Here is a 26,910-nt window from a genome sequence, read left to right as displayed (position 1 = left end):
CAGAGAGTGAGAGATGCCATACCCGCGGGAGGGGAGGAAGGAAACGGAGAGAGAGTGAGAGGCCGACAGCACAGGTGGGGGAGCAAGGAGAGAATGCTTGAGAGGAGGACCCTTTAGCATGTGAGCTGAAGGAGGCCAAATGCATATGTCGATGTTCACATCATACAAGTAATGTCTGATTCTGGCTGAGGTAGCCCAGGGGTGGAAAGTCAATTTTTTTGGGGGTGGCACTTGCCAACCCATACCATCGTGTAGAAAAGACATCTCTATATGACAAGATAAAGGAGAGCCTACATAATGTATGAGGCCTTGCAAGAAGGCAACCTGGACAAGCTAAACATCTGAACAGGGGTGATATGATACAGACGTTCAAATATTTGAAAGGTATTAATCCGCAAACGAATCTTTTCCGGAGATGGGAAGGCGGTAGAACGAGAGGACATGAAATGAGATTGAAGGGGGGCAGACTCAGGAAAGATGTCAAGAAGTATTTTTTCACAGAGAGGGTGGTAGACGCTTGGAATGCCCTCCCGCGGGAGGTGGTGGAGATGAAAACGGTAACGGAGTTCAAACATGCGTGGGATATGCATAGAGGAATCCTGTGCAGAAGGAATGGATCCTCAGAAGCCTAGCTGAAATTGGGTGGCGGAGCAGGTGGGGGGAAGAGGGGGTGGTGGTTGGGAGGCGAGGATAGGGGAGGGCAGACTTATACGGTCTGTACCAGAGCCGGTGATGGGAGGCGGGACTGGTGGTTGGGAGGCAGGAAATACTGCTGGGCAGACTTATATGGTCTGTGCCCTGAAAAGGACAGGTACAAATTCAAGGTAAGGTATACAAATATGAGTTTGTCTTGGGCAGACTGGATGGACCATGCAGGTCTTTTTCTGCCATCATCTACTATGTTACTATGTTACTATGTAAAGTGACCTTTAAATTGTCATCTACCATTATATTCTAAGTTCCCAAGAAATTAAAGGCACTTCTGAAGTCCTGGTTGACTGTTTCTACAGTGAAGCGCTGACTCTGACTAACCTTCAAGCATCGCTAGGTGCTGGTTGAAATTTAAACAGGCAGTAAATATTGAACTAAGTGCAGTAGAATAGAGTACAGCTAATATTATTGCTTCATTCCTAGAAAATTATAGACTTGTGTGAATTGGGAATAGTTTTTCACTCCTCTTGTTTTATTTCTTTTTCAGTAAGCAGCAGGCCGCCTCTGTGTTTCAAGCAATATAATTAGTTTTCTTGTATTAAATCAATGGGTATTTATGCAATTAGCAAACCCAACCTAGCCATTCACTTTTAATGCTTAAAAGCAAAAGCTAAGATAGTGAAGCAGGCTGAAAATGGCCCTAGGACGCCTTGAAAGGAGGCGGCAACATCCCTTTAATCACCGCTCCGACTTCTGGTGTTAGCACACTACAATTTTAACACATTTAGCTGTGATCCAAACACAGATGTCAGCGGTTCTATGCCGAAACAGAAAAAGCAAGTGAATGATGGGGGTCTGTGCGCATTGGTAGCAGCCAAAAAGAAAGACGCAAACAGTGACTGATTTGGAAAACAAATATAGTAGGTTCACTTCTGGGAGTTGGTGGTTTCAGTTTTGGGAGGATGCTTTTTAATTGTTTTTTTAGCTGGCCACTGACACGTGTGTCCTATGTCTATCTACTGCTGGCGTTTCTGTGAAGGCACATAGCAAACTCTCTTCCAACACAATGAAGCTGAAGCCTTCTGCAGGCACTCTGTTTGAGTTTACTTGACATTTTTTTTTTTTTTGTATTATTAGTTGGCCAGGAACTGACACAATCTGTACTCACCAGGATCACAAAACAAGAGTGTAAAAATAAACCACGTTTTACTGTCTGAAAATACAACTTGCCATTTGTTTTTTCTCCCATCACGCCCTGCTATCAACTTATTTTCTATCTATATAGGTACCACACTGCACTCAGTCAGAGAATTGCGCAGCAGTATATTGCTGAACACTGAAACTCACAGCACTTCCAGGAAGTACAAGAGATTTCCAGCTGAATGTAGTTTAAATTGGTAGGGGAAGAAGTGAAGGACCTAGTAGGCCCATTCCATAATGTTTTGTTGAGTGACTACGTTACTTCAACTGTTGCAGCTGTAGATCTTATCAGGAAGTTGCCCTCTGCCCTAGTCTGAAAGAACTGTTTGAAGGTCACTCTTAACCAAACATCTGACACCTTTGTTCAGAGCTGCATTAACACTAACCTTCCCTGGGCCAGAAAAGGCTTTGCATACGGTTCTCTGACTGTATGTGCAATTTTGGAAGAAATTTAGTCACCGGAAAAGAAAGAGAAAATAAAGACTGCTATTCAGTCCCTTTTGACTTAGCCTTTAACAAGCTTTTTCATATGTTTTCTGGAGGAACAACAGTAGGGCATAGCGACTTCCCGTTCAGAATATCAGATGAACTTAAATCATGTTTCACACACTGCAGGAACCGACATGATGCAGTGATCTGGCTTTTTTTTCTGATGTGGCCAGAAATTTGCCACAGCTATATTCAGCTGCCACTGATTAGAGCTATACTCAGATTTTCAGCAGAATTATAATCCATCTGAAAATCACTGCAGACCACCCCGCTGCCAGGATAGTGCCAGGGTGATCTGGGGTCAATGTTCAGCACCAGTACATGATCATTTAGGAAAGCAAAAAAGCTATGTAAGGTTATCTGGAAGGTTATACAGTTAATGGCGCTGAATATTGCGGCTCTGTCCATTATACCCATATTAGTAAAAAAGGCCCGTTTCCGAAACCAATGAAACGGGCGCTAGCATGTGGTTTTTTGTGTGTGTGTGTGTGTGTGTATGTGTCACAGAGTTATTGTGTGTGTGTGTGTGTGTGTGTGTGTGTGTGTGAGTGTGTGAGGGTGCGGTGTGTGTGCAGGTTGTTGATGTGTGTCCTTTTTTGTTTTGTTTTGTTTTTTGCTTGGGGGTTGGGGGATGTGCTGTGCTGTGCTGGCAAAGTGGGTTGGATTGGTGTGTGGCTTTGAGGGTGTGTTTCTGTTGTATTGTGTGTGTGTGGTTTTGTCTGTCAAGGAGATTTGTGGAGGGGGGTCTTTCTGTTGGTGAAATGTAAATGTGAAATGTAAATGTAAATTTTTGCACATACCCACAGCAGGAATATTCTTCTCTCGTTCCAGCGGTGGTTCTGTGCTCTCCGTGCTGCACAGATAATGAGCCATTCTGCTGGGGAATGCTCCTCCCTTATTGTCACGTAGTTTCCTCTGATTGGTCCGTCTTACGTTGCCTAATGTTGCCTGGGAACGGTGTTGTGATGGTCCTTTGTGTTTCAGAATGTTGAGGGTGTTTTTTCTGATTGGTCCGTCATGCGAGGGCAGGGCAGAGATACATGGTCAGTGTTGAGGCTTCACCACCATGAATCCATGAACCCCTCAGTGACTGACTGAGTGACTTCAGAACGTTGTCTTCAGAACGTTGAGGGTGAGTTTTATTATAGTAGATGTTCTGTACCTAGATCCAGATAGCAGCTGGTGCTGAATATTTGGATATAACTTAGATGCCAAGCAGCACAAAGTACCACCACAAAGTATAGAAATGTATACATTTTACTGAAAGCAATACACCCAACATGGCCACATTTCACCTATCCTGGTTGCATCAGGGGGGGTCACTGAAACTGTCAACGGAATAAAACAAAAGAGGAATACATAACTTAATAACATAGTAGATGACAGCAGATAAAGACCTGTATTGTCCATCCAGCATGAACAACACACTCATAGTTATGGAGTGGAGGAGTGGCCTAGTGGTTAGAGTGGTGGACTTTGGTCGTGGGAAACTGGGTTCGGTTCCTACTGCAGGCACAGGCAGCTCCTTCTGACCCTGGCCAAGTCACTTAACCCTCCATTGCCCCAGGTACAAATAAGTACCTGTATATACTATGTAAACCCCACAGAAAGGCAGCATATCAAGTCCCAGTTCCCTTTCCCTATTTCAGATTCTACATGGAATGTTGCTGCTATTGGAGATTCTAGATGGAATGTTGCTACTATTTGAGATTTTACATGGAATGTTAATGTTGCTATTCCACTAGCAACATTCCATGTAGATGCCTGCCCTTGCAGCCGCGCAGGCTTCTGTTTCTGTGAGTCTGACGTCCTGCACATACGTGCAGGACGTCAGACTCACAGAAACAGAAGCCTGCGCGGCTGCAAGAGCAGGCTTCTACAGGGAATGTTGCTAGTGGAGGAGTGGCCTAGTGGTTAGTGTGGTGGACTTTGGTCCTAGGGAACTGGGTTCAATTCCCACTGCAGGCACCAGCAGCTCCTTGTGACTCTGGGCAAGTCACTTAACCCTCCATTGCCCCAGGTACAAATAAGTACCTGTATATAATATGTAAGCCGCATTGAACCTGCTATCAGTGGGAAAGTGCAGGGTACAAATGTAATAAAATATAATATAGCATAAGGTATGATGTAATACTACAAATGCATATTTTATCATGACTTGTCCGTGCCATTTTCAGAGCACAGACCGCAGAAGCCTGCCCATCACTCTCCTTATTCTCCAACTACTGAAGCTGAATCTGTCAAGTCATGATCAAGGTACAGACCACAGAAGTCTGCCCAGGACTGGCTTTGCTTCTCACTTACAGGTGTTACCATCTAATCACCGTTAAGTTTGTTGGTTCCATACTTTCTATACAGGATTCCATTCTGTTTATCTCACACACTTTTGAATTCTGTTACTGTTTTCATCTCCACCACCTCCCATGGCAAGGCATTCCAGGCACCTACCAACCTCTCCGTGAAAAAGTACTTCCTGATATTATTCCTAAGTCGTCGTCCCCTGCAATCTAAATTCATGTCCTCTAGTTCTACCATATTACCGTCTCTGCAAAAAGATTTGTTTGTACATTAATACATTTCCAATATTTGAATGTATGCATCATATCACTCCTGTCTATCTTGTCCTCCACGGTATACTTCTTCAGGTCATCATGTCTCTCCTGATACATCTTGTGGTGCAAATGCCACACCATTTTCATTGCTTTTCTCTGAATCACTTCAAGTCAATTTACATCCCTAGCAAGATACTGCCTCCAAAACTGAACACAATGTTCCAAGTGAGGCCCGACCAACAACTTGTACAGGGGCATCAACACCTCCTTTCTTCTGCTCGTCTCTATGCAGCCTAGCATCCTTCTGGCCGTGGTCACCGCCTTGTCTCGCTGTTTTGTCACCTTGAAATCCTCAGACACAATCACCCCAAGGGCCCACTCCTGAGTTGTGCTTAGCAATCTTTCTCCTCCTTTTTTGTACATCTCCTTTGGATTTCTGCACCCCAAGTGCATCACTATGCACTTCTTCACATTACATTTTAACTGTCAGACCTTTGACCATTCTTCTAATTTTTGGAGATCTTGTCTCAAAGGTTTCTACTCCCTCTGGGGTATCCACTCTATTGGTTATCTTTGTGTCATCCGCAAAGAGGCAAACGTTTCCTTCTAACCCTTCAGCAATGTCTCCCACAAATATATTAAACAGAATTGTCACCAGTACTGACCCCTGAGTGACTCCACTACTCATCTTCCTTGTCACCAAGCAAATTCCATTTACTGCTGCCCTCTGTCGCCTATTTGTCAACCAGTTTCCAATCCAGTTCACCACTTTGGGTCCTAAGTTCAGCCCTCCCAGCTTATTCATAAGTCTTCTGTGAGGAACCGTATCAAAGACTTCTGAAACCCAAGTAGATTACATCTAGTGCATGTCCTTTATCCAGTTCTTTGGTCACCCAGTCAAAGCAATCAATCAGATTCGTTTGGCAGGATTTTTCTTTGGAAAAGCCATGTTGCCTTGGATCCTGCAATCCATTGGAATTTAGAAAGTTAACTATCTTTTCCTTCAGCAGCGACCCCATATTTTTCCTACTACCAACGTGAGGCTTACCGGCCTGTAGTTTCCCACTTGTTCCATTCCCAGCTTTTGTGAAGAGGGACAACATCCACTCGTCTCCAATCCCACGGACCCTCTCCTATCTCTAAAGACCTATTGAATAAATCATTAAGAGGTCCCACCAGGATTTCCCTGAGCTTCTTCAGTATCCATAGCTTTGCCAACTTTCAGATTTTCAAGTTGTTTATAAACACTTTCTTCTATGAACAGTGCAATATCCACTTCATTCCCAGATATACCCTCAGCAGCCGACCGTGGTCCTTTTCTATGATTTTCTTCTGTGAACACCAACGAGAAGCATTTGTTTAGCACATTCGCTTTATCCTCATCATTCTCCACACAGCTATTCTCAGTCTTACAATTCCACTCCTAGCTTTTCTCCTTTCTCCAATATACCTGAAAAAGGTCTTGTCGCCTCTCTTTACCTATTTAGCCATTCTTTCTTCTGCCTGTGCATTCACTGGCCGTATTTCCCTCTTCACCTCCTTGGGTTTAATTCGGTAATCTTTTTCATGATTCTCTTGCTGTGTTCTGTGTTCAACACAGCTTCTTTTGCCCTTATTATTTCTACCACTTGATTGGAAAACCATATAGACTTCCCGTTTCTCTTGTTTTTGTTTACTTTCCTTGTATAAAGATCTGTTACTATATTTATAGAAGCTATCAGCTTGGATCACTGCCCTTCCACCTCTCCTATGCCTACCCATGCCGTCAGCTCCTTCTTCAGGTATTCTCCCATTTTACCAAAATCAGCATGTCTGAAATCCAGTACTTTGAGTTTTGTGCGTTGTGCACTCCGCTTTTGCTCTTATATCAAACTATATCATGTGATGATCACTATTTCCTCTGCTTCTTTCCGACTCTGCCAATGAGACATTCCAATTCATATCAAGCAGGTTGAAAAATTCAAGCAACAGCACCTTCTCTTTCATTCCAGGTTTATGGATATCTTTGATCAGATCCTTGTCCAGCTTCTCCATTTGTGCCGGTAGTCTGTAGATAACACCCATGTAGATACAGCTTCCGTCTTCTTTTTCCAGGACGATCCATATAGTTTCTTCCTTTCCCCAAGTTACATGAATTTCAGCCGCTCTGATATTATTTTTCACATACAGTGCCTCTCCTCCATCTCTTCGGCCCTTCCTATCCTTCCAAAAAAGATTATAACCCGGTATGGTTGCCTCCCATTCATGGGAATCATTGAACCATGTATCTGTAATAGCAACAATATCCAAGTCTTCCTCACACATCAGGGCTTCTACTGCAGATATTCTCCCACATTGGGAGTATTACTCTCATTAAAACTGCTGAATTTCTATACCCTTGTTATCTGTGACAGTCGCATAGCTATGAGTGGGTCTGGGTGGGCATAGGCCCATCCTTTCTTGGCTCATGCCCACCCAGTAAAGCCCTCAGAGCACCTCAGCATTAGCTGCCTCACTCCCCTGTCTCCTTTCCTCTGCCCTTGTAGCCTGCATCTGCCCCTCCCCTGCCTGTAGCCCAAGCATCTCCCCTCTGTATGAAACCCCTCCCTTCCTCTCCCCTCTCCTCCCCTCACTCTGCTCTACCTGAGAACCAGAAGCGCAGCAGCAGCAGCAGTTCACATCCAGAGCCTGCGCCAGCCATGCAGGCTTCCCTCTGCTGCATCCCACCAGTGAGGAAACAGGAAGTGATGTTGCAAGGGAAGAACGTAGCAGAGGAAAGCCTGCATTGCTGGCACAAGACGTGCATGTGAACCACTGCTGCCGCTGGTGGTTCTCGGGTAGAGCAGGGCGGGGAGGGGAGGGGTGGGGCATTAAAAGAGAAAGGGAATTGCCAGGTCACGGACAGGGGAGGGGCAGATGCCAGATCTGGGAGCAGAGGAGAGGGAGAGAGATTAAGAACAACAGGTGAGGGGAGAGTTTTGGAAGGGCCCACCCATGTTTACTCTGGGGCCACCCAAAATGGTAGGTCTGTCTATGCCATTGTTCTGTGGTGCTACTTTGCTGCTTGTCCTCTGGGTCTCCTAGCACCAGTCTCCTCCAGTATTGTTTGTATGACTTCAGATGTTACGGCTAAAAGAAGCGCTGACTATAGAGTCTGAATATTGACCAGTGTGTGTTTTATCAGGAGCATTGCATTTAAAATCCCCCACAACACTTTGAGAGAGCAGCTGAGTGAAAAAAATCTTGATCAGATCAGTCACGTAGCCACCTTATCCTGCTTAGTCTTCTCTGTCACCCCCCCCCCCCCCCCCCAAAATAAATAAATAAATAAATAAATAAACAGAATAAGGTAATACATCTATAGAAACTCCAACCAGGTTTGTATTATCTAGGGCCTTTGTAATCACGACTAGTCCTTGAGGGCCACCAACAGATCAGGTTTTCAGGATATCCCTCATGAATATACATAAAAGAGATTTGCATACACTGGAGATAGTAGGCTTGCAAATGCCCCTCATGCATATTCATGAGGGATGTCCTGAAAACCTGATCTGTTGGCCCTCAATAACTGGGAGTGAATACCAATGATCAATGGAGCATCTTAAGACTGAAGAACAGATACAGCAATGTACAGTTCAGCACTTGGTAGTAAAATTGCCAAATCAATACCATGATAACATGGTAATATTGTACAATGTTGTATACAATAAAAAGAAAGAAAACAGAACAAGTGTCTCGTGTCAATAGACAATACGGCCTAGCACACAGCCTAAATACACAGGATTAACTTAGGCAGGAACTATCTGAGTTTCTTACCTTCTTCTTGGCGTGAACTCTGTCCTCCTCCTTCGCTGCCTTGCTAGTTTTCCCAGACTTGGAGAGTTTCTGCTCCCCAGGCTGTTTGATAGTTATTTTGATCTCTGGTGGGCAGATATAGTTCTCCAGGTTCTTAGGAGGTTTCTTGGCCCTCTTTGTAGTCTGGATTTTCAGTTTAAGGCTTCCCTCTGTGAAATTAGCTTCCTTAATGGAAAATTCCTGCTCTTCAAGGCCATCGCCCGCCACCCATTTCTCACTGTCTGCGTTGGAGTTAGAATCCACATCTCTCCCAGAACCCATTTCATCTTCTTCCTCTGGTTCCATGCGCTCTCCACTTGAAGAAGACCCCTTAGATGATCCAGAAGCAGTTAGCAAGGTTTCACCTGAGCAACCAGAAATGGCTGGGGGCTTCACAGATGCAACAGCGGGAAGGAAATCAGTTTCAGCCCCCCTTTGCCGGGAGTTGGCAAGGGTTTCCCTTGTTTCCATCACAATCTACAATCCGCCCAATTTTTGAAAGGGGGGTGAAGAAAAATAGAAAACCACAATAAAATCCCAGGTGTGGAAATGTGACGAGTGTAGTATTCAGAATTCCAGTTGGCCAAACACAGAGAGGAATCCAGGAGTAATCAACTCTGCAACTGTGGGAAAAAAAAAAGAGAAAAACAAAGTGTCAAGAATAATAAAATTTGCACATATTACGGGACAGAGACTGAGAAAGACGAATAGGTGCACAGCAAAGATCCTCTCACAAAGATAAATCTCCGAAGCAAAGCATACTCATGCAGTCATATGTTCTACAACAGCTGCCGCAACTGATTTTGTAAAAAGAAGTTTTAGTGATTAAGTTATGCTGCAAATTAAATAAATAAATAAATAAATAAACGGCTGGATACTGCACATTTAAACCAGTATACAAAAAGATCCTGGTGGTAAAGACATTGGGTAGAGTAAGCCGCCTGATTACCTCTTGCAGCACAGAAAGGGTTACACCCATTGCACTCAACACCACACCTCGCCTTCTTTTTTGTGCCACAGTTTCTGACACCATTAATGATGACATTCTGTTCTCACCCACATCAATCAAACTAAGAAATGAACAATACCCCTTCCACATAATCCTATTACTTCAAACTGTACGAATTTTACCACTCCAGATATAATTAAGTGTACTTCTACCCTTATCCTACTCTGCATTGCTCACTAGAACCTGTAGTCCCATGCCCGGAGACTTATCAGCCTCATTGGGATTACTTCTCTCTATATGCTACTATATATTCGTCCCAGAGTTGTATTCTCTCAACACGGGCATTCGGCATTCACTCAGTCACCCCCTTCTATCCAAACACCACACCAGAAGCCAATTTCTTTAACGAATGTGGATTTATTTAGGCCGCAGCCAGGTCCCAAAATTTTATTTACCGTAAACCTTCACATAAACAATCATTGGTAAACATCATTGATAAACATCATTGATAAACATCATTGATAAACATCTCCCTCCGAGTACACAGCCCTTCTTGCTTATATTACTACAGGCTGTGCCGTCCAAGCACCCTGTTCCTCCTCAGTGCTGTCTGCTATAGCACGCTGTGCAATCAAATGCATCCCGTACAAGGATGCATTTACCACTTTCACCAAAGCTATTGGCCCCCTGGCCGTCCAAGCCAGGAGACTAGCCGTGTCCATCTTGTTCTGTAATCCTGCCCGCATGCAGGCATAACATTTCGCTCAGTATTGTAACTTTCAACAGGTCATTAACATATACATAGTAACTCACTTTGCCATATTATCCGCTGAGGTGCTGTGTACTCGTCGCTAATGTTACCTAAGTTCCACTACCCGCCCCTTTACCCATCACCCTTCAATCTCTTATCCTTCCTATCCACTCCCACTCCTCCCTCCCTCTCCCCCCTCCCACCCCAGGTTCTTCCTGAGCCTTCAGCCCGGTTGTAATCGGCTCCCCTTAAAGGGTAAGCCTTTCCATTTTCCGGAACCGTATCAGCTTCCTTGCACCTACTGTTACTCTATTTTCCACTCTGTATATATTCCCGGAGCTGGTACTCTCTTCTCCGGAACCTGTAAGCCACATTGAGCCTACTGCTATGTGGGAAAATGTGGGATACAAATGTAATAAATACATAAATCAACGCTGTTTTTATCTACGGTTAGTAATCTCCTTACTGAGGTACATGGTGGATGCACACATCATTCAAATAACACAAGAGGTGAATCTCGGCATCTATCATGCCAGTAGTGAACGTTACTTTGATGGCTGGGTATGTACCATAAGAACAAACAAAAACAAAATCGGAACAATGTTCAGGTTAAGATATGCATTGGCCTCAGGATAGCGATCATATAACTTGCTTAATCATAGAACTTCAAAATCACACATATATAACATCGGGCCATTTAAATCGCTCAACAGTCTGATACTCTCCATATAATAGAAAGTTGGAGTAGGTGCACGATGGAGGTGGACCTAAAATTATCTGGACAGTGGTAAGATGCTGCCTCTACCTGAATAAGTTGTCCGTTTACTTTATACCTACTGAATAGTAGCTCTAAAGTTAAAAATTAGAAGGTAATTTTATAAATCACTACTGGGGCCCTTTTACTAAGCCGTGGGTCTACACGCGCCCAACGCACGCCAAAATGGAGTTGCCACAGCTACCGCATGGCTCTCGCGGTAATTTCATTTCTGGCGCACACGCCCGATACGCAAGTCCGAAAAATAATTTTCGGACGCGCGCCAAGTGGCACTTGACATGCATAGGTCATTACTACCCAGTTACCGCGTGAGTCTTTACCACTAGGTCAATGGCTGGCGGTAAGGACTCCGACCCAAAATGGAGGCGCAGCAATTTTCATTTTGCCGCAAGTCCATTTTCAGCAAAAATATTAGAAAGGCCTTTTTTACAGGCATGCTGAAAAATGTATCGGCACGTGCCCAAAACCCGCGCCATTTTTCAGCGCACCTTAGTAAAAGGACCCCTATTCCTAAAATGTTGATTTACCTGTACAAATGAGCCAATCAGATTACACCTAAAAGTGCAAGCAGGTGTATACTTCTACAGTAGGAATGTTTAGCGGCGAGTCTGGGCGGATTTACACATATAGGGCCAGATTCTAAATTTAGGAGCAGTTTATAGAATACATGTTGCAGCCGTCCCATGACTAAAACTTAGGCGCAGCCATTTATGCCAACTAACACCTGGTCTAAATGTCCACGTCTAACTTAGGCGCAGATCAGGCATATTCTGTAGCAGTGCGCACAAATTTTTAGAATGCCCATGATCTGCCCATGCCCCTCCCATGGCCATGCCCTCTTTTGTGATCTGCACACTAGAATTTACGCGCACCACTCTGCAGAATACGCTTAGAAATTTGCATACATAAATTCTAATTAGTGCCAATTAGTGCCAATAATTGCTTGTTAGTGGCCAATTATCAGTGCTTATTAGTTTGTTAAATAATTAAGCTACACAAATCGGTTACATGTACACATTTGCGTGTGCAACTTTAGTCACCATTTATAGAACCTGGGGGATATTTTATAAAATACATGCAATTGCACATATTTCCCCGGATTCTGGATAGGTCACCAGCGCGGATTCCAGATCTGCACATAAACTAATTAGTCAATTAGGTGCTAACAATCAATTACTGGAGTTAACAAGCACTTAATTAGCAGTAATTAGGCATTAGACTCGCATCTGCCCTACACCCTATTCTATAGCGTGCGCGCATAGATTTCATAACTCGCAACTTAAAAGGGGGCAGGGCCATGGGAAGGGAATGGACAGGTCAGGGGTGTTCTAAAAAATTAGGCGCATTGTTATAGAATACAAGCATCTACACCAGCTTTTGGTGCGCCAAGCTAGTATTCTCACTCTGCGCAGAGTACCCTTTACAGAATACTGTCATAGGGCCATTTTAAAAAGTTGTGGTAAGCACTAACGCATGCTTACCGCAGCAAAAAATGGCATACCATGGGACGTTGAGGCTTCCTGCGGTAATTTAGGATGTGCGCGCACCACCCATGCGCTAAAAAAATAAAGTGTATTTTTTGTTGCAGGGGGTGTGTCTGGGGGCAGAAAGTGGGCATGCTCTATGCTAATCGGTTAGATCAGCTACATTTTTGCACGCTGACCAATTAGCACATGCTTAGCATGTCAGCCTTACCATCTACATAATGGGTTCCGTGGTAATCTGCTTTAATGGCCAAGCAGTAATGGCAAAATTAGCGCATCACCTTTAATACAAAAAAGCAACGTGACCACATCACACCATTTTTGCAAAAACTTCACTGGCTACAAGTACAATATAGGGCTAAATTTAAAACGCTATGTCTGACCTTCAAGGCTCTTATAGGAAATGGCCCTGAGTACTTGAAGAACAAGATCTCCCTCTACACACCTCCAAGGACAATAAAGGCCCTCACAAGGAGTATCTCTAACCACACCCTCTCCAAAAGACAAAAGATACCCACGAGTGAGCCTTCTCCGTAGTAGCCCCCACACTCTAGAATGCACTCCCTGAAAGGCTCCGCTTAACATAAGACTATCTCTACTTCAGAAAGCAGGTGAAAGCTTGGACGTCAGACTCAGAAACAAAACGAAGCCTTGCGCCAGAAGAAGAGGACCTCGGCTGGCGGGGGTTGGGGTCCCCCGCCAGCAAAGGTAGGCGACGGCGGGTTGGCGGCAGGAGGGGGAGTCGAGAGGGTCGTCGGCAGGGGGGTCCAGGGCCAAATCTACGGGGGCCCTGGCCCCCTGTAGCTACGCCACTGGTAAGTAGTACACTATGCCATATTTTGTATTGTTATTTGGATACTTTTATTGCTGTAATTTATTTATTTGGATTTTGTTCACACCTTTTCCAGTAGTAGCTCAAAGTGAGTTACTAGAAATGTTAAGTAGAAGTAGTACCCTCCTCTCAGTACCCTTCTCCACCACCGCCAACTCCAGGCTCCGCCCTTTCTGCCTCGCCTCACCCCATGCTTGGAATAAACTCCCTGAGCCCATACGCCAGGCTCCCTCCCTGCCCATCTTCAAATCCTTGCTCAAAGCCCACCTCTTCAATGTCGCCTTCGGCACCTAACCACTACACCTCTATTCAGGAAATCTTGACTGCCCCAACTTGACATTTCGTCCTTTAGATTGTAAGCTCCTTCGAGCAGGGACTGTCCTTCTTTGTTAAACTGTACAGCGCTGCGTAACCCTAGTAGCGCTCTAGAAATGTTAAGTAGTAGTAGTAGTTACATTCAGATACACTGGGTATTTGTCTATTGCTTATGTTTGATTTATTTTTACTGTACACCGCCTTAAGTGAATTCCTTAAAAAAAGGCAGCAAATAAATCCTAATAAAGACAACAAAATAGGAAATTTGGCCATTTTACCCCAGCAGTAAAAATGGTCTTGGCGTAGGGGAAAGACCTGTATAAAGGTGCGCAACGGCCACATTTTACCGCTGTTTGTTAAAAGAGCCCCTTGGTGTGGATCATACCGGTACCTAAATTTGGGTGCCATTTACTGAATTTATTTATTTATTTGTTGCATTTGTACCCCACATTTTCCCACCGCTTTGCAGGCTCAATGCGGCTTACATAGTACCGTGAGGTGTTAGCCACCTCCGGTGATGAAACAAATACAGAGTGATGTTGTTACAGAACATTAGAGAATCAAGAGAAGAAGAGTAATATATTGTTCATTGCAGGTTATGGCTTCGTTGTGTTGCTGAGTTCAGTTACTTAAGTTGGATCAGTAGTGTATGCCTTTTCGAACAGATCGGTTTTTAGTGATTTCCGGAAATTGAGGTGATCCTGCGTTGTCTTTATGGCTTTCGGTAGTGCGTTCCATAGTTGCGTGCTTATATAGGAGAAGCTGGATCCGTAAATTGATTTGTACTTGAGTCCCTTGCAGCTAGGGTAGTGAAGATTTAGGTATGTTCGTGATGTTCTAATTGTGTTTCTGGTTGGTAGGTCTATGAGATCAGCCATATAACTAGGGGCATCGCCATAGATAATCTTGTGTGTCTCATTGTACGTTCATATAATTACACATGCTCTGAAGCAGGCATCATGTATATGCCTTTAATCTAGATGCAATTTCTGCAGGATTTATGTTAGTATTTTATGACCTAGGCACCCATGTATGTGTCTTTATAAAATAACCTAAAATAGACACCTTTCTATGCTATTAACCTAGGCACCCTGTTATAAAATGAACTTCTTAGTGCCTCTGCATTCACTGGTCATAGTGCTACTACCTACGGATAACTGAGCTGAATATACAGATGATGTTAAGCAGCAGCGTTGGGACCTAACCAAGTGACCGTGCAGGCTGACCATGCGGCCTCGTCACCAAACTTTCTGAAAACCAGGTTCAGCTGGAACCTGCAGTCATGAATCCAGTAAACCTGCAACACACAGGGGGGGTGGTGGTAAATGTCATGCCCAACCAAAATAAATGGAACATAAATTGAATATATCCACCCATACTATTCAACCCAGTGAAAGATAATGACTTGGACTTGTGTTCCTGACCTAAGCATGAACTCGGTGCAGTGCACTCAAGGAGTTTTCAGGCACCCAAGATTGGGCAGGGCTGCTTGACAGTTCTGGGCAGAGAATCAACTATGCACTCTGTTTGTTGGTGAGGATTTTGGTAAATAGAGTAGGTGATCTCAGTGGTATAGCATGGTGGCTTATTTTGATTATCAGTCTTAAATTTAAGGGATGACCACAAGCATTCAAACTATTTCTCTACTGCTACACCTACAGGGAATGCTGGGAATGGTCATGTCCAGTCCTGAATAAATGCATGACAATGTCGCACAAATACCCATGAAAGGGGACTCTGGACCCTTTAGTAAGGCCTATGCTACTCCTAGCAAACAGCATATGAACAGTTGTGAGTCTAGAGTTGACTGGACCATGTTTATATGGTGCACAGTGATCACAATGGTACAGCCTAGGGATTAGTGAGAGATTCCATAAGGAGGTTCTGGGGAGCTGGTTTTGGGAAAGAGAAGAAGGTTGGTCTCCTGTCCCCTGGAAGGGAACAAGAAAGTACAAGTTTAGTCTCTGGAGCTGGTATAGTTAGTTGATTAAATTTGCCCCCTAATAATATTCAATGTGCAGCCTCAGAAATTAACTAAGGTCCTGTTCGCCATATGTTTTAATACTTCAGTATAATCATTGGCCTGATAGTAATGTGTGGATCCAAGAAGGAGTGATTATTCAAATGTATTCCATTTTATGGATATATGGAAGGGGGTGATGAATGTAGGGGTATAAACCAGTAAGAAAGAGGGATATTTGTATTTTTTCCTCTTTTCTGCCAAGCTTCCAGATGTTTTTGGGATCAAGTAGAGTGAGTACCTGAACCCTGAGAGGGTTGATCCCCAAAACACCAAAGAGGTCTCAGGACAAAGGAAAAAGAGAATTTTCCCTTAACCTGAGGAGCATTTAGGGCTAAGGGTCAGAGCTGTTGGACTTCAGAGATTGTGTTCTTTAGTCCAGGAGTCCTACGGTCCTATCTGAGAACCCCATCCAGGGAGAGGTCAGGGCTCACTGTATTAAAGAAGAAACCCTCATGCCTTCCAATGTTATGGTGCTCATTTTTTAAGCATATGGATGTCTCAAAAGGCCGAAATGGACGTTCATGTGCTTGAAAAATCCAAATCTAGATTTTTGGATTTTTCAAGAGATACTCAAGGCGAAACAACCACAGAAGGTGATCTCTTCACAGGAGAAATGAAGAACACCAGGTACACACAGTGGATCCAAAAAGAGTCCTCTCTCGTGTGATGTCTTCCCAAACAATGTCTTTATTAAAATCAATAAAAACCCGACACAAATTGTGTTTCGGCCACACCGGCCTGCATCAGGGATTTATCAGCTTTAGTTGAAACAGATGAAACAGCTGAATTGCAATCAAATTGTAAAAGGCCAGGATGTCTTTAAAAGCGAACTAACACAGCTACCACACCATCATTCTGAGAAAAGGACTACATTTCCCAGATTCCCCCTTAACAAGATTTTCCCTCTCCAGCACTGCAGTATGTCCAAATATCAAGACGGCATGTTCTGAGTGGGTTTTGGGCAGGACTAGGGAGGGCCTGAAATCTGGACGTCCAACAGCAATTACCAAAGGGGAAAAAATGTCAATATCTAAAAAGAAGAAGATTACAGCTGTACACAATTATACTACTACTAACTATCCTAATAGCTGCTTTCATTCTGCCTAGAAAGTTGCAATAAATTGCCTCTGATTTCAAAGCCCTTCTCTGCACCCCGTTTGACTAGACTTAAGAACCCATACTGTAGTCAATAGAAGTTTTTATATTTTTTTTTAAATTTTTTTTTTTTTTTTTTTACTAGACTGAAAGTAATTTAGTTCACAAAATTTGCACTAAAGTGGAAGCAATAAGTTCTGCTTAGCCTAAGGCAGTTTACAACTGGTGTCATAGCAAAAATGTTTTCATTCTTTCAACACTTTTTTGTTTGTAAAACACAATGAAAAGGAATACAGTCAGTACAGCAGCAAAAGCAGTATGGCAAACAATAAGAGAATCAACCGCCAACAACCCCCCATCCCATCCCCCTCCCAGGAATGCACTAACCACTTAGGAACAAGATCCCATAAGGGATGTGGATCTCCACGTTTCGTAGACACGCCAAACTTTAGATAACGCAGTATAAAGGTCCACTCCTCAGTACAGTCAGTTTGAACATTTGAAGAACAAAATCCAAATTTTGGAGAACTCGACACATCGATGTCAATGACTGTTGTTTCCAAGGTTGAGCCAATGCCACTTTTCCAGCAGTACTATGTTAAAAATCCCAACGCAAAAACTATGAATGAATATGCTAGGTAGTAGGGGGGGAAAAAAGTTTTCTGTGAACGAAATTTATTCCAATTTTTGATTGGAGTTATAAGTTTAAATAATGCTGAAATTTGGGTTTTAATGTTTGAAGAATTCACACTAACATTTGTAGAGCCGACGATGAACTAGGCAAGGCACAGGGCTGTGTACCTTGTGTGAAAAGCGTTACCTCCGAGGCTCTGTTAGTGTGTGATATAAGAGTCTTAACATATTCATTCATAGTTTTTGCGTTGGGATTTTTAATATATCACTTTATTACTGCCCCCTCATTTAAAAGAACTTGGGATTCTAATTTGTGAATTTTCTAGCAGTAAACACTTGTATTGCCAGTTTACGGTGTTACACTGTGACCTCCGGAGGCTTGATATGTAAAAGGCAACACTCGGAAATGTGTTCATTCTTCAGTTCAATTTACACATTTAGGGTAGGATTCAGTAAATTGCGCTCAATATTTGGTGCCGAAAAAAATCGGTGCTGAACGGTATTCTGTAAAGGGAGTTCCAGGATGGGTGCTCTTTATAGAATACCACATAGCGCTAAGATTCACGCTTAATTTTGGGAATGAGGATTTACACCAACTGAAACCAATTGTAAATCCCAGCGTGCAAGTTAGGTGTGAATCCGCACTATTCTATAACAATGCACACTTTTAAGATAACGCCCCTGACCTGCCCGTGTCCCTCCCATCGTTACACTCCCTATGCAGATAAGGGGCGCAGCCAAACTTCGGCAGGAGGGGGGTCCAGAGCCCGAGGTGAGGAGGCACATTTTAGCCCCCCACTGACGCCGTGACCCCACCACTTTTGAACCCCCCCCCCGGCACCGCCACCCCTCTCCCGTCCCTTTCGACCCCCCCCTCTCCTACCGCTGCCAACCCTCCCCCGCCGCCACCAGCAAAGGTACCCGATGGCAGTGGCGGTGGGGGAGGGTTGGCGGCAGCAGCGGGGGTGAAAGTAGGGGACCAGGGTTAAATCTGAGGGGGCCCATGCCCCTGTGGCCCCACCTACCTACACCCCTATTGCAGATCCACATGGAAACACTTTGGTGCTGTTCTATAAATGGGCAGTGTGTGTGTTTTCATGCAGATCTGCCGTTTCTGCTCCGTTTTGGCACCTTGTATCCATTAGGTGCTTTTCCACGCCAAAAAACTCAGCACAGAAGTAGTGCCTAATGCTAGGTGCCATATATAGAATTCCCCCATTAGGGGGTAATTCTGAAAAGATCATCTAAAGTTAGGCACTGGTATGATTTGTGCTAAGCGTGAATTCCATATCTAATATAATAAAACGCACCGTGAACGTTCTAATGAGGACAACGTTCTGAAGTCACTCAAACATTTCTTAGGGTTCGTGGATTCGTGGTGTGAAGCCAGCCAGGCTGCCAGCCGTCTCTGCCCCGCCCTCGCGTCAAACGTCATGACGTCCAGGGCAAACGTCATGACGTCAACGGCGAAAAAAAAAAAACGCAGCGTCAGGGAAGGAGGCGGCGCTCCCGACGTCTCTAGCCTTCCCTTCGCTGTGTTCCGCCTTCTTCTGACGTCAAGGATGACGTCAGAAGAAGGCGGAACACAACGAAGGGAAGGCTAGACGTCGGGAGCGCCGCCTCCTTCCCTGACGCTGCGCTGCCGGAACCGCCGCCACGGAGGTAAATTTAAAAAAAAAAAAGGGATGTAGGGGGAAGAGAAGAGGGTGGGCAGTTGAACAATGGGAGCGGGAGGGCAGAGGAGAAACGACAGCAAGGATGCGAAGGGGGGGGGAAGAAGGGGGCGGGACATGCTGGGACATGGGAGACAGAAGAGCATGGATGCGAGGGGGGGGGTCATGGAAGGGAGAGAGGGGAATTGCTTGAAAAGGATGAATGGAGGGGGCAGGGGACAGAGAAGCATGGATGGGCATGGATTGAGATGGCAGGGCTCAGGGTGAGAGGGGAATTGCTGTAAAAAGGATGAATGGAGGGGGCAGGGGACAGAGAAGCATGGATGGGCATGGATTGAGATGGCAGGGCTCAGGGAGAGAGGGGAATTGCTGGAAAATGATGAATGGAGGGGGCAGGGGACAGAGAAGCATGGATGGGCATGGATTGAGATGGCAGGGCTCAGGGAGAGAGGGAAATTGCTGGAAAAGGATGAATGGAGGGGGCAGGGGACAGAGAAGCATGGATGGGCATGGATTGAGATGGCAGGGCTCAGGGAGAGAGGGAAATTGCTGGAAAAGGATGAATGGAGGGGGCAGGGGACAGAGAAGCATGGATGGGCATGGATTGAGATGGCAGGGCTCAGGGAGAGAGGGGAATTGCTGGAAAAGGATGAATGGAGGGGGCAGGGGACAGAGAAGCATGGATGGGCATGGATTGAGATGGCAGGGCTCAGGGAGAGAGGGGAATTGCTGGAAAAGGATGAATGGAGGGGGCAGGGGACAGATGGGCATGGATTGGGAGGGCAAGGCTCACACTCTCTCTCTCATATACAATGTCTTTCTGACTCTCACTCTCACACACTCTGTCTCACAATGTATCACATTCACTCTCTATGTGCCACACAGTCACTCACACACTCGCTTGGTCTCATACACTCACTCTCACAGAGAATCTGTGTCTCACACACACTCTCTCTCTCGCACACACACACACACTCTCACACTGTGTCTCACATACACACTTGCACACACTCTCATTCTCACAAACACACTCTCACAAACACACTCACACCCAGACTCACTCTCTCTCACACACACACACTCACACTTTCACTCTGACTCTCACACAGTCACTCTCACATACACTCTCCCAAACATACACACTCCGAGGAAAACCTTGCTAGCGCCCGTTTCATTTGTGTCAGAAACGGGCCTTTTTTACTAGTTACCAATAATAAGCATATTTGCCACTACAGAATACTAGCATACATCAAGGGGAAGATACAGTACATGGCACTGAAAAATAGGTGACGGGGGAAAAACAGCACTCAGCTTTATAGAATAGTGCCTAGCAGGGATTCCCACGCCTAACTCTGGGTGCGAGGACTTTCGTTAGCTGAAACCTAGTGAAAATTCTGGCATGCAAGTTGGCCATGGTCCCCCCGGAATTCTATAAAACTGCGTGCATTTTTGAGAACATCCTGACCTACCCATGCCCCGCCCATAGCCACACCGCCTTTTGGGTTGCACGCTATGGGATTTGAGCACCCAGGCTTATAGAATAGCTTACAGCCAGATGTGTGCATAACCCCTAACTGGTGCCCATTAACATTAATAATTGATTGTTATTGTTTAATGAATTATGTTAATTGGCTCATAACTCATTGAGGTTGCATGTGCATCTCAGGATCATGGCTAAATTTCGGCGAAGATAATTGGGTGTCCTTTATAGAATCCAGGGGTAAGTCCACAGCTACGTGCCTAACTTTAGGCGCTGGTTTGATTCATGCTAAGCATGAATTCTGTATTGCTAATCATGTGTTTACTTACTTACTGTTATTGAATACTAGTATAGAGTAAGTCCGCAGTTACGTGCCTAACTTTAGGCTGGTATAAATACTCGCACCTAACTGTTGGTATTCTACAACCCACACGCATAAGTGCTAGGCATGCCCCCAATGCATCTTTGTCCCCTGCCGGGTCCATGTCGCCTTGCACTTGTGCACAATTTGTAGATTCCCAAATAAGGGAAGTTGCACATGTAACTACAAATTGAGCTTCTGCCAGGTACTTTGTGACCTGGATTAGCCACAGTTGGAAACAGGATACTGGGCTAGATGGATCACTGATCTGACCCAGTATGGCTATTCTAATGCTAGTGCCACTTAGTACCAATGTAAGACAATTATTGGTTGTTAATGCCAATTAGCAGGCAATGATTTATTATTTATTTATTGGGATTTATTAACCACCTTTATGAAGAGATTCAGCCAAGGAGGTGTACAGCTAGGGTTACCATTCGTCCGGATTTCCCCGGACATGTCCTCTTTTTGAGGGCATGTCCGGGGCGTCCGGCGGATTTTGCCTGCACCCACGTTTGTCCGGATTTCTGGACAAACGTGGGCGCGGGTGCGGGCAGGCGCGTGCGTGTGGGCGGGCGATCGGCGCCGTGGTAACCCTACTCCCGTCCCCTCCCTTCCTTACCATGTTCCCTGGTGGTCTAGTGACGTCTTCGAGGCAGGAAAGAGCCCCCTCTTTCCTGCCTGGAGCGCTGCCTCCCCTGTCTATCATCCTCCTCGGTCTGGCTGGGGATTCAAAATGGCCGCCGAGAGTTGAACTCTCGCGAGGCCACTTCAACTCTCGGTGGCCATTTTGAATCTCCAGCCAGACCGAGGAGGATGCAGCAGGCAAGGACAGGCAGCGCTCCGGGCAGGAAAGAGGGGGCTCTTTCCTGCCCCGAAGAGAAGACCCTACTAGACCACCAGGGCTAGATAGTAAGTGAGGGGGGGAATATGTGAGGGGGGGGAACCATGTGACGGGGGGCGGGGAATAGAGGGGCGGAACGAGGACCCGAAGGGGGCGTGGCGGGGGCGGGGTATGAGGCGTGGCGGGGGCGGGGTAGGGGGCGTGACATGTGTCCTCTTTTTCAGAGGACACAAAATGGTAACCCTATGTACAGCAGGTACAGTTGAACATAGTAACATGAGTAACATAGTAGATGACGGCAGAAAAAGACCTGCACGGTCCACCCAGTCTGCCCAACAAGATAAACTCACATGTGCCATTTTTTGTGTATACCATACCTTGATTTGTACCTGTCTTTTTCAGGGCATAGACCGTATAAGTCTGCCCAGCACTATCCCCGCCTCCCAACCACCAGCCCCACCTCCCAACCACCAGTCCCGCCTCCCACCACCAGCTCTGGCACAGACCGTATAAGTCTGCCCAGCACTATCCCCACCTCCCAACCACCAGCCCTGCCTCCCACCACCGGCTAAGCTTCTGGGGATCCCATCCTTCTGAGGAGGATTCCTTTATGTTTATCCCACGCATGTTTGAATTCCGTTACTGTTTTCCTCTCCACCACCTCCTGCGGGAGGGCATTCCAAGCATCCACCACTCTCTCCGTGAAAAAATACTTCCTGACATTTTTCTTGAGTCTGCCCCCCTTCAATCTCATTTCATGTCCTCTAGTTCTACTTAAAATGTTGTTAACAGCATAGTAAAATGATCAAATATAAACAAATATAATCAATGAGGTAAACTTGGAAATGGCAAATTGAAAACTAGTAATAGGACTAACATGAAACAGTAACAGAAACATACACATTTAACAGCACCGTAGAACAAACAGAGAACAAAAACGTGATAAATGTAATTATAATACAAAACAATACCATAACAGGCAGCATGGAAGAACACTCAAATAGATATACTATGATGTCAGCATAATATCAATGGAACACCTAATAAGCACACATTAACAGGGATGGGCAACCTCGGACCTCAAGGGCCACAGCCAAGTCAGGCTTTTGGGATTTCCACAATGAATATGCATGATCTCTATTTGCATGCACTGCCTCCATTGTATGCAGATAGATCTCATGCATATTCATTGGGGGAAATCCTGAAAAACCAACTGGGTTGCAGCCAATGTTTCCTCTAAGGAGCGGCCTGGTATGTGCAAATTTTTATTTTCGTGTGAGCAACAAGTTTTAAAAACCAACAATTTTTTGAGCACCAGTATTAGAAATACATTTCTGTATATAACACACACAAAAAAAAAAAAACATTTTTGTGAGCAAACATGTAAAAATCTGTGAGCAATGCTTCTACAATGAATGAGCAATCGTTTCTGCGCTCTGCTTAGAGGGAACACTGGTTGCGGCCCTTGAGGGCTGAGGTTGCCCACCCCTTCGTTAGAACATTCAAATAACACAGATAAGACGACTAAATGCCATTCCTACAACACAATGAAAACATCTTATTAAGTAGATGGCAAAATCATTGCCCAAGGGAACTCTGTAAAATGTTTGGGAGTAATTATAGGGCCTGATGATATTGCTCAAGAGCAGATATCACAAGTGACCAAAAGTGCTTGAAAATAAAAATATGTTTTAAATCCCCTAACCACAGATTCTGAAATCCTTGGCTATGGTAGTTCAAGCTGTAGCCATTGGTATTTTGGAGTATTCTTTTGCATGTCGGGATGCCCATTAAGGGGCCCTTTTACTAAGCTGCACTTGCATGTGGGATTCTCCACGTGCCGAGGCTACTTTTAGCGTGGCTGTAAAACGGTCAATTTTGAATTTCTTCAGTTAATGGCCACGTGCTAATTTCCCAATTAGCATATGACAATTAGCACAGGAGCCCTTACTGACACCTATTTACTAGGCGGTAAGGGTTTCTGCACCAACCATGCGCTAAACGGTTGGTGTACGGCAATATAGCTGCGCTAACCAATTAGTGCTGGGCACGCCTACTCTCCACCCCCAAACATGCCCCCAGTGCTAAAAAATACAAAGCACTTCTTTTTAATCTCACATAATCTTTATTGTTATTAGAAACATAACAAAGAAATGAACAGTACACCTGAGCGCGCCCCATGGTTGTGAATTTTCAAGCAAGGAAAGCACGTATTAGTGCTTATCACCGTTTAGTAAACGGAGCCCTAAATTTCTTAACGCATGCTAACAAACCAAATTTGCACTAATAAATGCACATCCTTAGTATATCTGCCCAGACCAGTGGCGTAGCCACAGGTCGGCCTGGGTGGGCCGGGGCCCACCCACTTAGGGTTCAGGCCCAACCAACAATAGCACACGTTTAGTGGTAGCTGGTGGAGATCCCAAGTTCTATCTGCTGAAGACTTCCCCCTCATGGTAAGCCAAGGTGGAAAGAAGCGTTTTTTCGCCAGCTGAGATATTTTTGTGGTGGTGGGGGGGGGGGGGGGGGAGAGAACACTTGGTGCCCACCCATTCTTGCCTAGGCCCACCCAAAATCTGTTGTCTGGCTACGCTCGTGGCCCAGACAGCAGTATTTCACAGAAGGCACTGGAGGTTGTGGCAGACATTTTGACTGCAGAGATCGCTCCTACCCTGAGTATGCCACTAGACCACCAGTACTTGTAAGGTAGGCCCATGGGCTACAGGTGATGGGGAGGGGCCTACTTCTGTTTTGGGGCAGGGCAGAGTGGGGCAAGCCACAGCACTTTCAGCTGCAATTCAGGTTCAGCCAAAATCGAGAAAATGTGGTTGCCCTCTACCGTCAAAGCCCACTCCAGCCCATCCTGATCTGTCTTTTGCCATTTTTGGGATACAGACCATAGAAATCCATTATGAACAGAAGGCATTTGTAAAATACTATAAAGATTACTCTACTATAGGTATCTTGGTATAATAACAGATCCTTTAATCCTATTTTGGATACCTATCACTATATATTTAATGCAATATAGCTTAGTTCTAGCCATGATAACAATAAACAACAGGCCAGGTTTTAAGGACATTCCTAATGAATATACATGATATTGATTTGTATACTTACTACCCCCACTGTACACAACTCTCTCATGCATATTCATAAGGGATATCCTGAAAACCTGATCCAGGACATGGAGTGAATACTAAGCCTGTACTCCAAGGATAAGATATGGAGAAGAATCCAAAGCTCTCATCTCAGATTCAGAAGAAGTCCTAATTGCCAAATTACACAGTTCCAGGAAGAAGACTTTTCATCCAGTTCTGGTTTTGAACTTGTATCCCAAAGAAAGTGTGGTATCTGCAGCTCCAAATTGAAATCAGTGCTGCACATCCAATCATGCATCAGAAAGTGGCTGCCAGAAATCCGAGCCTGGCCTAAAATTTCCCTCTTGGAACTGGGTAACTTGGCAGTGGATATTTCACTGCCCAAGAGGGCTTAAAATCAGTTTTGCACCTGAGGTGGAGAGTGCAGACTCTCTGTATAATCTGTACCAAAGTCATTTGACTGCCCTCTGGCTCTGCAACCCAGCTGAAAACCAGGCAATCAGCTTCCCAAGTGAGCAAATGAAGGTGCACTCAGCATTACTCCCATAAACATGTCAGGAGGGGAAACCTTTTAGTATATATGGCCCTAAATGATGTCTCTCTGCTCGTCTTCCAGCAACTGGCTATGTTTTTTTTCCCTAATACAATCTTTGAAGGTCTCCAGTTGGTTATAGAACACCTGAGTTAAAGGGCTAAAAAAAAGCCTCTTCTATAGCAGGCAATGAGAGATTTTCAATAAACACATCCTCATAGCATGATAGCATGCCACAGCTGGGAGAGCACTACAGTGTTTGAAGGGGGTTTTAAAGGGTGTGTTGCGTGCTGGCTTAATCTATTATTAGCATTCTAACAGTGGGCAGACAGCCCTCCTCCCCCAGCTTCCCAAATCTATGTCATTGGGCCTCATGTCTTACAAGGCACCAGGGATTTGCACTGAAATTCTTTCATACCTACCTGGCTGTGTGTTATACTACTACTACAAATCATTTCTATAGCGCTACCAGTCGTACGCAGCGCTTCACGATTTAACATGAAGAAAAGACAGTCCCTGCTCAAAAGAGCTTACAATCTAAATCAGGACAGACAGACAGGACAAATAAGGGATAAGGGTAGGACAGACAGATAGGACACGTTACGAGCTAGGAATTAAAAGCAGCATCAAACAGGTAGGCCTTTAGCCCGGATTTGAAGGCGGCCAGGGATGGGGCTTGACGTAATGGCTCAGGGAGTCTATTCCAGGCATAAGGTGCGGCGAGATAAAAGGAACGGAGTCTGGAGTTAGCGATGGAAGAGAAGGGTGCAATTAGGAGAGATTTGCCTACTGAGTTCCTGGGAAGGAGTGTAGGGAGAGAGACGAGGGTGGAGAGGTAGTGAGGGGCAGCAGAGTGAATGCACTTATAGGTTAATAAGAGGAGCTTGAACTGTATACGGAAACGGATAGGGAGCCAGTGAAGTGACTTTAGAAGACGGCTGATATGGGTATAGCGATTCTGGCGAAATATCGTGCAGCAGAGTTTTGAACAGATTGAAGAGGACAGAGATGGCTGATCCAGACAATGCACAGTAAGATGTATGGAATAAGCTACACCAATGGCTGCTCCATTTCTAAAGAGAGTGCACGGAGCTGCCAAAAGAGACATGTGGAGGACAGTAATTCACAAAGCCCGTGGCTACCAGGGGACCCCTGAAGAAGAAGAGCTATGGAAGACTGAATAGAATAAGTAATGCACAATGGATTCTGCACGTCAGCAAGCGTCTTGTCAGTACTATACATGGAGAGGTACTGCACGAGAGAAATTTGTGTGCAAATCACTTTCACTATATGAAAATCTATCTCATGCGTATTCATTGGGAATAGCCTGAAAACCTGACCCATTTGCACTCCTCAA

At 45.0% G+C, this 26,910-nt stretch overlaps 1 protein-coding gene across 4 annotated transcripts in view; it reads right to left on the bottom strand.

Annotated features, from left to right (window-relative positions):
• Nucleotides 1-26,910, bottom strand: part of SETBP1 (SET binding protein 1) — a 616,780-nt gene that overhangs the window by 541,214 nt on the left and 48,656 nt on the right. For all 4 annotated transcript variants that reach the window (XM_030192882.1, XM_030192884.1, XM_030192885.1 and 1 more), the window contains exon 2: nt 8,688-9,328. In XM_030192882.1, coding sequence (XP_030048742.1) covers nt 8,688-9,176 — 489 coding nt within the window. In that variant the 5' untranslated portion in view covers nt 9,177-9,328. The remainder of the gene's footprint in view (nt 1-8,687; nt 9,329-26,910) is intronic.

Source organism: Microcaecilia unicolor, chromosome 2 (assembly GCF_901765095.1).
Source record: "Microcaecilia unicolor chromosome 2, aMicUni1.1, whole genome shotgun sequence".
NCBI classification, from domain to species: domain Eukaryota; kingdom Metazoa; phylum Chordata; class Amphibia; order Gymnophiona; family Siphonopidae; genus Microcaecilia; species Microcaecilia unicolor.
The sequence above is the reverse complement of the archived record's forward strand: the minus strand, read 5'-3'. Positions and strand labels throughout refer to the sequence as shown.